Source organism: Peromyscus maniculatus, chromosome 5 (genome assembly GCF_049852395.1).
Source record: "Peromyscus maniculatus bairdii isolate BWxNUB_F1_BW_parent chromosome 5, HU_Pman_BW_mat_3.1, whole genome shotgun sequence".
In the NCBI taxonomy this organism is placed as follows: Eukaryota; Metazoa; Chordata; class Mammalia; order Rodentia; family Cricetidae; genus Peromyscus; species Peromyscus maniculatus.
In genome coordinates, this window is record NC_134856.1 from 126,079,811 (window position 1) to 126,092,934 (window position 13,124).

Genomic DNA, 13,124 nt, shown 5'->3' on the forward strand with positions numbered 1-13,124 from the left:
TCACCTCTTACTTTTCTTGTAACTCTCCAGGTGCTGGGACTGTGCGTGTTTGTGTCTTTCTAACTCACACTGCCCGCACAAATCCTCCAGATGCAGCAGGTGGTTTTCTACCTCTTCGAAACTCGTCTCTAAGTGAGCTGGAAGTATACAACATAAAAAGAAACAACAGTCAAGTCCAAATCACTGGCCAAAAAGACAAAATGTTTAAGCTGTTGTTGGAGAGCAGCTTGGAAGAGTATATGCAGCTCTCCAGAGGACCCAGCACACACATTAGGTGGCTTGCAATTGCCTGTAACTCCAACTCCAAGGGATCTAACTTCCTCTTCTGTCCTCCATGGGCATACCTACACTAATATGTACACACACCACACACAGACATGATTAAAAATAAAATAAAATGAACAGCATATTTTTTTAAAATTTAAGCTATCGAGATTGCTTTATATTTTCATGTTATTTCTTAAAATAACAACAATATAATACAATAACAACAATAATAACAATAGCAGTTTCTTATTAAACTTTATTTAGGCAAAACTAAGCACACTGACTAACATTAAAGCCCATTTTAATTAACAAGGTATTTCAAACATTTTTCAGGACATACATGTTCAAAATACCTTAAATATTTATCACTACAATGATGAATATGGAGTATTCCAATTAATCTGATGTTATCTCCAGCGACCCATGTATACCACAAATGAACCAGGTTTTTTTGTTTTTTTGAAACAGAGTCACACTGTATAGCTCTGGCTATCTTGGAACTCACTATGTAGACCAGGCTGGCCTCAAACTCACAGAGATCCCTGCCTGCCTCTGCCTCCTGAGCACTGGTATTAAAGGTGTGTGGTACTACACCCAGCAAATGAATCAGTTTTTACATAATAATAAGATAGCAAATATAAATAGCACACATCATGCCACCGTCATTTAGTATTTATAACTCCAAGTCATTTAAAGATCTGTTTGGTCTCTGGCATACCACAGACATAAACCTCCACTTGAAAAAAATACTACAAATATTTAGTTAGCTGGGGTTACCGAGTCAGTCAATGGTTGCCGGGGAGGGCACTCAGCTCTTGCTAGTTAACTAGCCTTTCACTAGTCTGTCTGCAGATCACAAAACTCTCTACTTTACTAGAGCATGGAGAGTATTTAGTCAAATCCCTCACTCACAATATTGAAGACCAGACTGTAAAGAGATGGCTCAGAGATTAAGAGCACTGGTTACTACTCTAGAGAGCCCAGGTTCAATTCCCAGCATCTGCATGGCAGCTCACAATCATATGTAGCTCCAATCCTAGGGGATCTAATACCTTCTTCTGCATCCTCTGTGCTGGATACACATGGCACAGAGACACATAGAGGCAAAACAGCAGGTGCAAAACACACATACATGCGAAACACATATATACATACATATACATACACTATAAAAACAAAAATATTACTATCCCTTTGAAAACTATTCAAGACCCAACTCTTGAAAAACTAATTCCAAGTTCCACCCAAAGGCAGAGAAACTGAGGTGTGGTCCCAAACTGAGTCACTCACACTACAATTGATCAGTTGAAAGAAAGCCAATTACCTCACGTCACAGATATAGGCAGGAGGACTGCATGTTTTCTGACAACAGAAAGGTTTTAAGTCAAATATTTTTAGAACTCAAACAGCCTCATAACCACTTACTGACCATTACTTGCATATGCAGTTCCCCAGGACACAGTATGAAAGACAGTCCTTATGCTCAAGGAGATCACAGCAGAAGGAAGCAGTGGCCTGAGAGGGGGAGGCATGAGGGGGACCAAGGGAGCAGTATCTAATACAGGTGAAGGTGGGAGGAAAGTTGTGGTGGTAATCTAATTGTACTGAAATATTATTTTGATTGTATGTTAATAAATAAAGTTGTCCGGGGGTCAGAGCTAATAGAGCCATAGCAAGAGTGTGGCGGTGGTGGCACACGCCTTTAATCCCATAGATCTCTGTGTGTTCAGGGATATAGCCAGCATTGGAGACATATGCCTTTAAGACCTAGGGGGCTGTACATTCAGACAGTGACGAGGCAGTCACGTGTTTAGGTTTACAACCAATGAGAAGGCAGAACAACATACTATAAAAAAAACGAACAGACAGGAAGTAGCTCTCTTTCGGGAAGCTGGGACACCGCAGGCGGAAGGGTGAGATTTTAGCTCTGAGCTCTGACCTCTCGGCTTTCTCTTTTACATTGTTTCTGTGTTTCTTATTTAATAAGACGGTTGGTTACATCAATAGAAAGTTCTGTGAGGGACACCTCAGGAAGGGCATGAGTAACCCTTCTTTTCAAGAGATATTAAGTCTAAGAACACAGCCTGGAGTATAATTTATAGGAATATGAGTTTGTGAGGGAAAAAATGGAAATGTTAGTGCCACTGAGATTTATTAAATGAATTGATCCTGTTTACATTCTGATTATTACAGGTCAACAAAATTATTCATTTTAAATGACTGTGTTGTTTTTTCAATGCTGCTGTGCCACACTGTTCCTGGGGAGACATGAACAAATGTCTACTCCCCCCATAGGAAACCAATGACAGGCTAAAAGTAAGGATGCCACCAAAGTCCAACTTGGTGAACCAGTAAGTTTTATTAGGGTTACTCATAGGAGTATGGGTCCTGGGGTTATTAACAGGAGCAGAAATGTATCAAAGATGGCTATGTCATCAAAGCCCATCCCAGCACGGGTTGGAGCCCACAAAAGCTGGAACCCTAGGCACATAGCGGTTTAAAGGCAGCAACAGGTTAGAAAGCATCTTTTTCAGACAGCTTGTCCGGTTGTTGTAGGCAGCTCAGCTGGGCTCCATCTCTTCTAAGGGCATGGCTGATCTGAGCATGCCACTCACCGGGCCTTACTGCTTAGACACACTTGGAGAGGGAAAGGTCTAACATAGCTGTCAGTTTTAGGAAGGAAGTTCATAAAGCCTTTGAGCTTACAGAACTTTCCCTGCGGGATGGGCTATTTCAAAGACCTTTAATACAATCTGTGTCTTCACCAGCTTCCCCTCAGGATGGAGGCTTATGGTGAAAGGAATTGACTCAGTCACAGCAAACCTCTGGAAAGAGGATGGGGAGGAGAGGCTCCCTATTTAAGAAGCTGGGTCAGTGCCACATGCAAAGGTACGAGCTTGTGGCGGCTCATGCCTCAGGAGACCAGGGAGAAGAGCAACCCTTAAAGGCCACTCCCAGTGGACTGGGTCACAACCTATGTGCCATGTCTCCAAGATTCCATAACCTCCCAAAACAGTGCCAAACTGGAAACCAAATGTTCAAACACATGAACCTATGGGGAACACTTCAAACTTATGCCAAAATGTTCTCTGAGGAACACTGGAAACGTTCCAGAAGCAGAGCCGAGCCAACTGTACAATCTGACAACTCAGACTCACTACTTAAGCACAACATATTCCTCCATTTATCTGCTAGATTTTCATAGACTTTCTAAACTACCTTTCAGAGCATCTAGGTTAGAGGTAAATTCCTCAAATTTCAATTTGCAAATTTAGGTTAAGATGCAAATTTTCACAGGTTTTAAACTGATCTTTAAGGCAAGGATCTATTAAACTAGAAGCAATCACATTTTCCAATATCCTAAATTTTGTCTCTTCTAAACATCTAAGCTTATAAGACAAAATCCTTTTCTATTTGGCAGGGCCAAAGGCTTATGGACGTTAGTAGAAAACAAATTTTGCTACAACTAGCAAATGTGAAGACAAAGAGCTTTGCAGTTCTCCTCAGGGACTTTGGATCCTGCTGCCGCCTACCTGCCTGCCTGCCTTCCTTCTTTTTTTCTTTATTTGTTTTTTTGAGACGAGGTTTCTCTGTGTCACCCTGACTGTCCTGACACTTGCTCTATAGACCAGGCTGGCCTTGAACAACCAGCGATCCCCCTGCCTCTGCCTCCCACGTGCTGGGATAAAAGGCCAGCCAGCAGCAGTTCTGCCTTTCTGCATGCTGCTGTTTCCCGAGAGACCACAAAAACTTTGAGAAAAGTTGACACTGTTCATAATGGTTTGACTCTGTCAAGGGCAATATAAAGCCACCCAAAATAAGCTTGAAAAACCTAAAGTCTAATTAATGAATAATTATAGCTTTGATTTTTTTTTTAAAGTTACAAATGGTATATAAAGGGAAAAGGCAAAATGTATTAATCACTGCTGTGGATATCACTCTGTATAAATAAAATGCTGATTGGCCAGTAGCCAGGCAGGAAGTATAGGCGGGACAAGCAGAGAAGAGGATTCTGGGAAGTGGAGGCTGAGGCAGGGAGACACTGAAAACGTACCACAGCCATGTTAGGAAGCTGAAGTGGGTGGCGCCAACAGCCACAGCACCATTTCAGTCTTAGAATGCTGCAGTTTAAAGCAATAGGTTCAAGGTAATATAAAAAATAAGCCACGTAAAGATGGCTATCACACAGAGAATCTGGATTATGTTCTCATTGATATTCATAACTAAAGAAAAACATTTGATTGTAAAAGCTGTTGAGTTATGCCAAAATGTATATTTTAAAGGTACCTTGACTTCAAAATTTGGATGTAAGGATATGTTGCTTTGGAAAGGAGGCTCTGCTTTTGTTTCCACAGAAAACCAGAGGCTATGAATTTGTTCCAGATTAAGATACATCAGGTTTGACCAGCCAAGACCCCCTGAAAGGTCTCCGATGACATCAAGGCCCAGATGATCCAACATCCAAAACCGTTTCAAGGCAACTGGCTCAGACAACACAGCCTCACGGACTACCCCATAAGCCTAAAATTTTCTTTGTGTCCCCATAAGATACAGTGCCCCCTCCATCAGGAAGTAGTAAGAGAAGCTACACCCAAATCCCCAAATATACCAAGCTGGCTTTGGAGATAGAATTGGCTCACTCCTGCTCTAAACCCAGGCATATTGCTAACAGAAAAGGTTAAGAGATTCTTGTGTCCCATATCAGAAGAGCCCTCTGGTGTGGGACAGAGAAAAACCAATATTTTTATTTAAAACAGGTTGATTATAAATGCAATCTCTTTCTAAAGAAGGAGATAGGATATAGATAGGATAAAAGGGTAGATTAATGAACCTACTTTTAAAGAACAACAACTTGTTTAAAATGTTTTACATTGGTACCGATTTTAGTTTACTGATACAAGTTTAAACTTAATTTTGTTATACTGTATATATATTTCTATCCTCGTTTGAGATATTATGTTTATGTAACTCATTTAGATTGTAATGGATAATTAAGAAATACAGATTAATAATTAGTCTTCTAGGATAGTCAAACTTATAGTCATGTTAGTTAAGTTTTCTAGGTATACATAGATATATTTCAGACAGATAGGTAATCTTCAAACACTACAAAGACCTACAGAATATGGTATTTAAAATGTTTTAAAAATTTAGACTTTCTAGCCGGGCGGTGGTGGCGCACGCCTTTAATCCCAGCACTCGGGAGGCAGAGGCAGGCGGATCTCTGTGAGTTCGAGGCCAGCCTGGTCTCCAAAGTGAGTTCCAGGAAAGGCACAAAGCTACACAGAGAAACCCTGTCTCGAAAAACCAAAAAAAAAAAAAAAAAAAAAAAAATTTAGACTTTCTGGACAGTGAGACAAGTCTGCTCCTGGCAGCACCAGATTTACTTCAGAGAGGAGGATGGGCATCAAAGACACTCTGTATGGAGTTTATCTTCTTCTTGGCAAAAATATCCATTTGGGCAAGAAACTGTTCTTGCCTGGACTGCTTGATCGACTGGACATTCAGGACCCATAAGAAGGTAACCACTGAACTTTACTTGGCAAAATGATCCTTCAGGTTCCTGCTTCGCAGAGGAAACTGCCAGACTTTCTACAGGACACTAAAAAAAAAAAAAAAAAAATGACTGGGAGACTCTAGCCCTGTGGGCTGAAGACAGATGCCCCAACTTTATAAGAGAACTTTAGATGACTGTCTAGGCTGCCAGCTGTCTCTGTCTACCCTGCAAGACTCCCGAAAGTTGCTTGAATTCTTCTCCCATTTCTCAGGTAATATATCCTTCTGAGGTCTTTGATGTAGTTGAAGACTAGTTATAATTTTCTGTAGTTATGATAAAAGATAAGTTAGATATGAAACCTTAGACTCACAAATATAAGATAGGCTATCTTCTTTAATTTTGCCAAATACAAATAGACTAGATATTGTAACTGTAATTCTTGCTAGATAACTGTTTTGTCATATGTAATTTTACTATATGAAAGTTAAAACCTTCCTTTAAAAAGAAAAAGAAAAGGGGAAGTGCTGTGGATATCACTCTGTATAAATAAAATGCTGATTGGCCAGTAACCAGGCAGGAAGTATAGGCGGGACAAGCAGAGAAGAGGATTCTGGGAAGTGGAGGCTTGAGGCAGGGAGACACTGCCAGCCGCTGTGAAGAGAAGCAACATGTTAAGATACCGGTAAGCCACGAGCCACTGGCAACTTATAGACTAATAGAAATGGGTTAATTTAAGATGTAAGAACAGATACCAAGAAGCCTGCTACGGCCATACAGTTTAAATAATATAAGCGTCTGTGTGTTTACTTTATTAAGTGGGCTGTCGGACTGTCGGGGCTTGGCGGGACCCAGAGAGAAAACTCCAGCTACAAATCATAATTTCCACTACTACTATAAAAGAATACTCTTGGTGTCACACAAAGAAACACACAAGTGAAAGTAACCTTGCATGGCCATTTCTTTTTGTAAAAAGGGTGTGCCATGACCTAATCTAGGCTAGCAAGCACACACCAGGATAGGAAGCTCCTTAGTTTTAGTCAAACACTAGTGGTGACTCTTTCTTATCCCATTAGTGGGAGCTCCACCTCAACCAATGTGATGGGCTAATTCCTAAATGGCCTGAAGGAGGAGGATATGAAAGTCAAGTTTCGGGAAATTCCAAGGATGGGAAAACAAGGACACACACAAGTTTCACAAGATGGGAGGTTCACCAGACACTGTGCTGTGGAAGAATCTTGGTACACTGTAAATATGTGTTGCTCTCATTGTTAATAAAAAGCTGATTGGCCAATAGCTGAGCACAAAGAGACTGGGTGAGGCAGCCTGACCCAGAGAGAATGCTGGGAAGAAGGAGGGCAGAATTTCCAGAGTTGCCAGCAGATGCAGAGAGAAACAAGATAGGCATGCCGTGCTGACAAAAGGTACCAAGCCACGTGGTAAAGCACAGATAAGAAATACAGGTTAACATAAATATAAGAGTTAGCTAGTAACAAGCCTGAGCTATTGGTTGAGCATTTATAATTAAGACTCTGAATGATTTTTTGAGAGAGGCTGCCGGCACAGGAAAACTCCGCCTACAATTCTGGTCTTGGTGTTAGCTACTTCGGATGGGGAAAAAAAAGTTTACTCATGCTAGTTGTTATCTTATTAAACAGAAAAAATGAGGAGACTCAGCCTGGGACCTGGTACAGTGAGCACCAAAGAAGCACTCTGTGTCTCATTCTTTTGTAACTAGTCTGAAAGGCTCATAAAGCACACAAAGAGCAGCAGAGCTAGTACTAAGGAGATCTCACCTGACTGGTAATAAGAACTAAACTATATTTAACATGCCATCCAGCTAACGCTAAGTGATTTTGCTCTCATGCCCTGGTTCAGACAGGACACTGAAATGCAAGATAAAAACCCAGCTCTGCTGTTGTTTGTAAGCTTCAGTGTGACAACACAACTGTGGAGGACTAAATACACACGTTGTCAAAGATGCCACAAGGATGATATGAACACAAGTACTCAGTACTTGAGTGTAAGTAAATATTAAAATGTAGAGAAAAAATGTAGAAAGGATTTAAAAAAAATTTTTTTTGAAACAGAGTTTCTCTGTATAGCTTTGCAGCCTGTCCTGAACTTGCTCCGTAGACTAGGCTGTCCTTGAACTCACAGAGATCCATCAGCCTCTGTCCCCTTACCCCCCACTCTCCACCCCCAGGTGCTGGGATTAAAGGCGTGTGCCACCACTGTCCAGAAGGATTAGCTATATTTTATCAAATGTCATTTATTGCTTTGCTAGCTGGGTGTGGTGATACACACCAGTAAACCCAGTCCTGGGGAGCCCGACGCAGGACATGTTGAGAGGCTGCGGCCAGTGTAGGCTATATGGTAAATTCAGAGCAAGTTTGAGCTAGTCTGGCAAGATTCTATCTCAAAAACACCAAAATTGTTGTCAGGCATATGAGCACATGCCTGTAATCCCAGCACATGGGAAATGAAGGAGGCGGCTTGGGAATTCTAGATCAGCCTAGGCTACATGAAACTGTCTCAAAATCTAACCAAAAAAAAAAAAAAAAAAAAAAAAAAGAACAAAAGAAAACCCTGGTGCCAGTAATGATCAAATATCAGTAGCATTCCCTTTTTCTCATTTTTATCCATTACAGATGGCAGTCTCCTTTTAGCTTATATTGCTGTTGGTAGACTACAAGCTGAGCTCAGGTATTTCTGAGTTGATCCTTGGGCAAGCCAATTAACTTACATGGACAGAATTCTGTTCTAGGTTCAAGCTATACTTGTTAATGACATGGACCAGGTAAAACAAACTCTTCATAAGAAAAGAACATCTAGGCTGGAGACTTTCTTTTCTACATCTTTCTGTTCTCTCTACAGATGTCCTAAGTTTGGTTCCCAGTACCCACCTGGTCATCAGTAACTTCAATTCCAGGGGATCTGACACCCTCTTCTGTCCTCTGTGGGCAATAGGCACACATGTGGTGCACAGACATACATGCAGGCAGAAATATCCACACATATAAAATAAAATAAGAAGAATAACCTTCTGAATAGACCAACAAGCAACAAAACAGAAAATGCAAACTAAAGATCTGGGGTCATCAATGGTCACTCTTACTACCACCAAACCCTTATTTATGTTCTCCCCTTCGAGACGCTTCAAAGGCTCCTGAGTCTTCTCACCATGAAATTAAGCTTCTTCTCTCCCCCCACCCCCCAGAGCTGAGGACCGAACCCAGGGCCTTGTGCTTACTAGGCAAACTCTCTACCACTGACCTAAATCCCCAACCCAAAATTAAGCTTCTTAACTTAGCTTACAGGGTTACAACCTGTGGTCACAACCTACTGTTACCATCTTACCACCACCCTCCACATATCCACTTTACCACAGAACAGGTCCACTGGCCATCAAAAGAGCCCGTGTCCCCTGCCTCCTTGTGGCTGGGATACTTGTGATTGCCCATTTCTCCTTCCTTCCTTCCTTCATATCCACGAATGTCACTCCGGGTTCCATGCTAGCCCTGCCCCCAGACTACAGCGGTACTTTGTCCTGTCCCCACAGACTTCTGAGCTTCAGGAAGATTCTCATCAACACTACTTGTTTGCGCATATCTCTCTCAGCAATCAACTAGGGTCGGGCTAAGGGCAATACTGTACCCTTGTGTCTTTGTATTGCCTAATACCTATATAGTAAGTCTGATGAATTCAATGAAGTTCTGGTAATTCTATTATTCTACAATGTAAAATAATCAGGGAAAACTATGATTCTTGTTCATCTAATATTAAGAACTTACGCCAAATTTTGTAAGAATAACTTAAACATGAACAGAGGACTTAGGAGACATTATGAACGTGATGCTGCTTTACTAGTCCCATCAAACTTGGCCAATGACCCTAAATTAAAACAGAAAAAGCAACAGGGAGTCTCCATTTCAACTCTTCATTTTGTTTGGTTTACTGAGACAGAGTCTTGTGCTGCCCAGCCTGGCTCTGTATTTACTATGCAGTCCCGGATGATCTTGAATGCTTGATCCTTCTGTCTCTCTCTCTTAAGTATTAGAATTATAAGCAGGTGCCACCATACCTAACTCTGTATTTCAACTCTTAACAAACTTGAAATTATTAATAAAAAAATAAGAAAAATATATTTGAATTATCACAAGTATATACATTATATATATATGCATATATATATTTCAAATACTTATTTTAAATTAGTAGACATTTAACTACCCTAATACAACCTGCTCATTTCTGTTACAAAACTAGTTGCACAGATAAGGTTATAACTAACTTAGAATACATGTAGATAAAACACTGGCAGGCCTCCATGGACCCAAACCCATCCCTGTAAGGAACTCAAGCATCACTATTTTGCTCAGTATAACAGCATGTTTCTTTAAGTGACTGGTAGAGAAGAGGGGGATTTTACCGTGGAAGCCATTTGGGAATGCCTGACAGCTGTGTAAGAAAGAGCTCCACAGATCTTGGTGAGAAGATCATCCCAGAGGGAGAGCAATTCCGCCTGGCATTTTCCTTTGTGCCGTTTGTTTCAAGTAGATATACTCTGTAGTACAGCCATGATTCGTGAAGAGCGAAAGAGCATGCTGAGATCATTTCACATCGAATGGATTTCTTTCTAAGCAAAACAGTTAGCCTCACGGAACAAAGGTATCTTCCTTGTCTGCATACCCACAGGTCGGTCATAGAGCCTAGGCACTGAAAGATACTCTTCAAATGCTTGTGCCATACTTTTATGTACTGAGGCAATAAGGTAATGGTGATATGTTAATAAGGAATCTTTAAAAGGTGCATTAACTTGCAAATGCCATTATGAAACAAATGAGATCCTTGTAGTAGACTAAAAAGGTGTCGAGAGAGTTAGTGTACCTTGTGATGGTACTAATCTTGGAAAGTAACTTGGATAAGATGATCTAGGTTGTAAAACAGAGTTATGAAACTCCCTGCTTGGATGTCTTCACATTCTATACAGAGAAAGCAGCACAGTAATAGCTCAGGCTAGAGCCTAACAAAAGCAACATAGAAACTTAATATATGGTTACTAATTATCCTAGAATTCGTAGAATAGTCTCTTCCAGATGAAGGAACAATCTTCTAAAACAGATCACACAAAATTAAGTACTAGAGAAAACACAAAGACCTTGACAGTTGAAATTTTATGAAAGAACAGTGTTAGACTGCCCTCTAGTGGAAATTCAAGAGAACTCACTATATCCAGTACTTTTTTCCACTAGACAGTACTGAACTGAAAGTCAAATGAACGCTTTGCCCCAGCCGCCTACAACTCAAGGCACTCCTCCTTCAGCCTCCCAAACAGTGGAGTTACAGATATGAACCCCAGGCCTAGCAATGGGGACACAGTCCTTTCAAACTCATCTTTGCTAGTTTTGTTGTTGTTGTTTTTGCTTTTTCTTTTTAATAAGAGTGCATGGTGGCTATTTTAACTTAATAACTGTTTCATCCTTTCAAACATTTTTCAATGCAAAGACATTGTTTATCCTGTCATATTTGGATCAATCTTTTTAAAGAACAGTCTCATGTAACATAGGCTTGTCTTGACTGTGCTATGGAGCAGAGGACGACTGTCAACTTCTGATCCTCTTGCCTTTCCCTCCCAAGTGCTAGGATTATAGTATGCACCACCACTGTTGATGGATGCTATACTGAGGGTCAAACCCATGGCTTTCTGTACTCTACCAACCAAGCTGACCCGGCCCTCATCTTCAACATTTAATGTAATAGTTTTGTAGCCCAATCTAAATGACATAGTATCCACCTTTTGTTACAGAAAAACAACTTTGTAAATTTGCAAAGCTCAGACAAACTGCTAGTAGAATGTCCACACCATCATGGCAGACACCCAGACTTGTTCCAGATCAGAAATAAAGACTGTCCACAGCACAAGAGATGTACATGCCAGGCATGTGCTATGTGATTTGTGTGCCATGTGATTTGACATGTGTCATCTCATTTAACCCTGCAACTACTGTAGCAAGCAGGCAGAGTCACCCCTCAGGATGCCTGGGGGACTGGTTCCTTTCAAAGCCCTATGGCTGCCAAAATCTTTGAATGCTCAAGTCCCTTAATAAAATGGCACAGTTTTGACAAAGAAGCCAAAACTATACAATGGAATAAAGAAAGCATCTTCAACAAATGGTGCTGGCATAACTGGATGTCAATATGTAAAAGATTACAAATAGATTCGTATCTGTCACCATGCACAAAACTCAAGTCCAAGTGGATCAAAGACCTCAACATAAATCCAGTCACACTAAACTTGATAGAAAAGAAAGTAGGAAGTAGTCTTGAACGCATTGGCACAGGAGATCACTTCCTAAATATAACACCAGCAGCACAGACACTGAGCATAACAATTAATAAATGGGACCTCTTGAAACTGAGAAGCTTTTGTGGGGCAAAAGACACGGTCAATAAGACAAAAAGACAGCCTACAGAATGGGAAAAAACCTTCACCAACCCCACATCTGACAGATGATTGATCTCCAGAGTATATAAAGAACTCAAGAAACTAGACATCAAAATACTGAACAGTCCAATTAAAAAATGGGCTAAAGAGCTAAACAGAGAATTCTCAAAAGAAGAATCTCAAATGGCTGAAAGACATTTAAAGAAATGCTCGACATCCTTAGTCATCAGAGAAATGCAAATCAAAATGACTCTGAGATACCACCTTACACCTGTCAGAATGGCTATGATCAAAAACACTAATGACAGTCAATGTTGGAGAGGATATGGAGCAAAGGGAACATTCCTCCACTGTTGGTGGGAATGCAAACTTGTACAACCACTGTGGAAATCAGTATGGCAGTTTCTCAAAAAATTGGGAATCAATCTACCTCAAGACCTAGCCATACCACTCTTGGGCATATACTCAAGGAATGCTCAATCATACCACAAAGATACATGCTCAACTATGTTCATAGCAGCACTATTTGTAATAGCCAGAACCTGGAAACAACCCAGATGCCTGTCAACTGAAGAATGGATTAAGAAAATGTGGTACATATACACAATGGAGTACTACTCAGCAGGGAAAAACAATGACAGCATGAAATTTGCAGGCAAATGGATGGAACTAGAAAATATCATACTGAGTGAGGTAACCCAAACCCAGAAGGATAAACATGGTATGTACTCACTCATAAGTGGATACTAGATATAAAGCAAAGAACAATCAGACTGCAACCCACAGAACCAGGGAGGCTACATAGCAGGGGGGACCCTAGGATGACTGTGGCTTATAATAAGTTTTGGTTTTACTCAATTACTGGGCAAGCCTCAGTGAAACATTTCACTATTAGGATAAAAATTTGTACTGTAT

At 40.7% G+C, this 13,124-nt stretch overlaps 1 protein-coding gene across 5 annotated transcripts in view; it reads right to left on the minus strand.

The window, feature by feature from the left end:
- Positions 1–13,124, minus strand: part of Dtnbp1 (dystrobrevin binding protein 1) — a 122,042-nt gene that overhangs the window by 81,665 nt on the left and 27,253 nt on the right. For 4 of the 5 annotated variants that reach the window (XM_076573253.1, XM_042278407.2, XM_006972829.4 and 1 more), the window contains one exon: positions 5–137. The exons of the other annotated variant lie outside the window; for it this stretch is intronic. In XM_076573253.1, the coding sequence (XP_076429368.1) occupies positions 5–137 (133 nt within the window). The remainder of the gene's footprint in view (positions 1–4; positions 138–13,124) is intronic. 5 annotated transcript variants of the gene reach the window in all.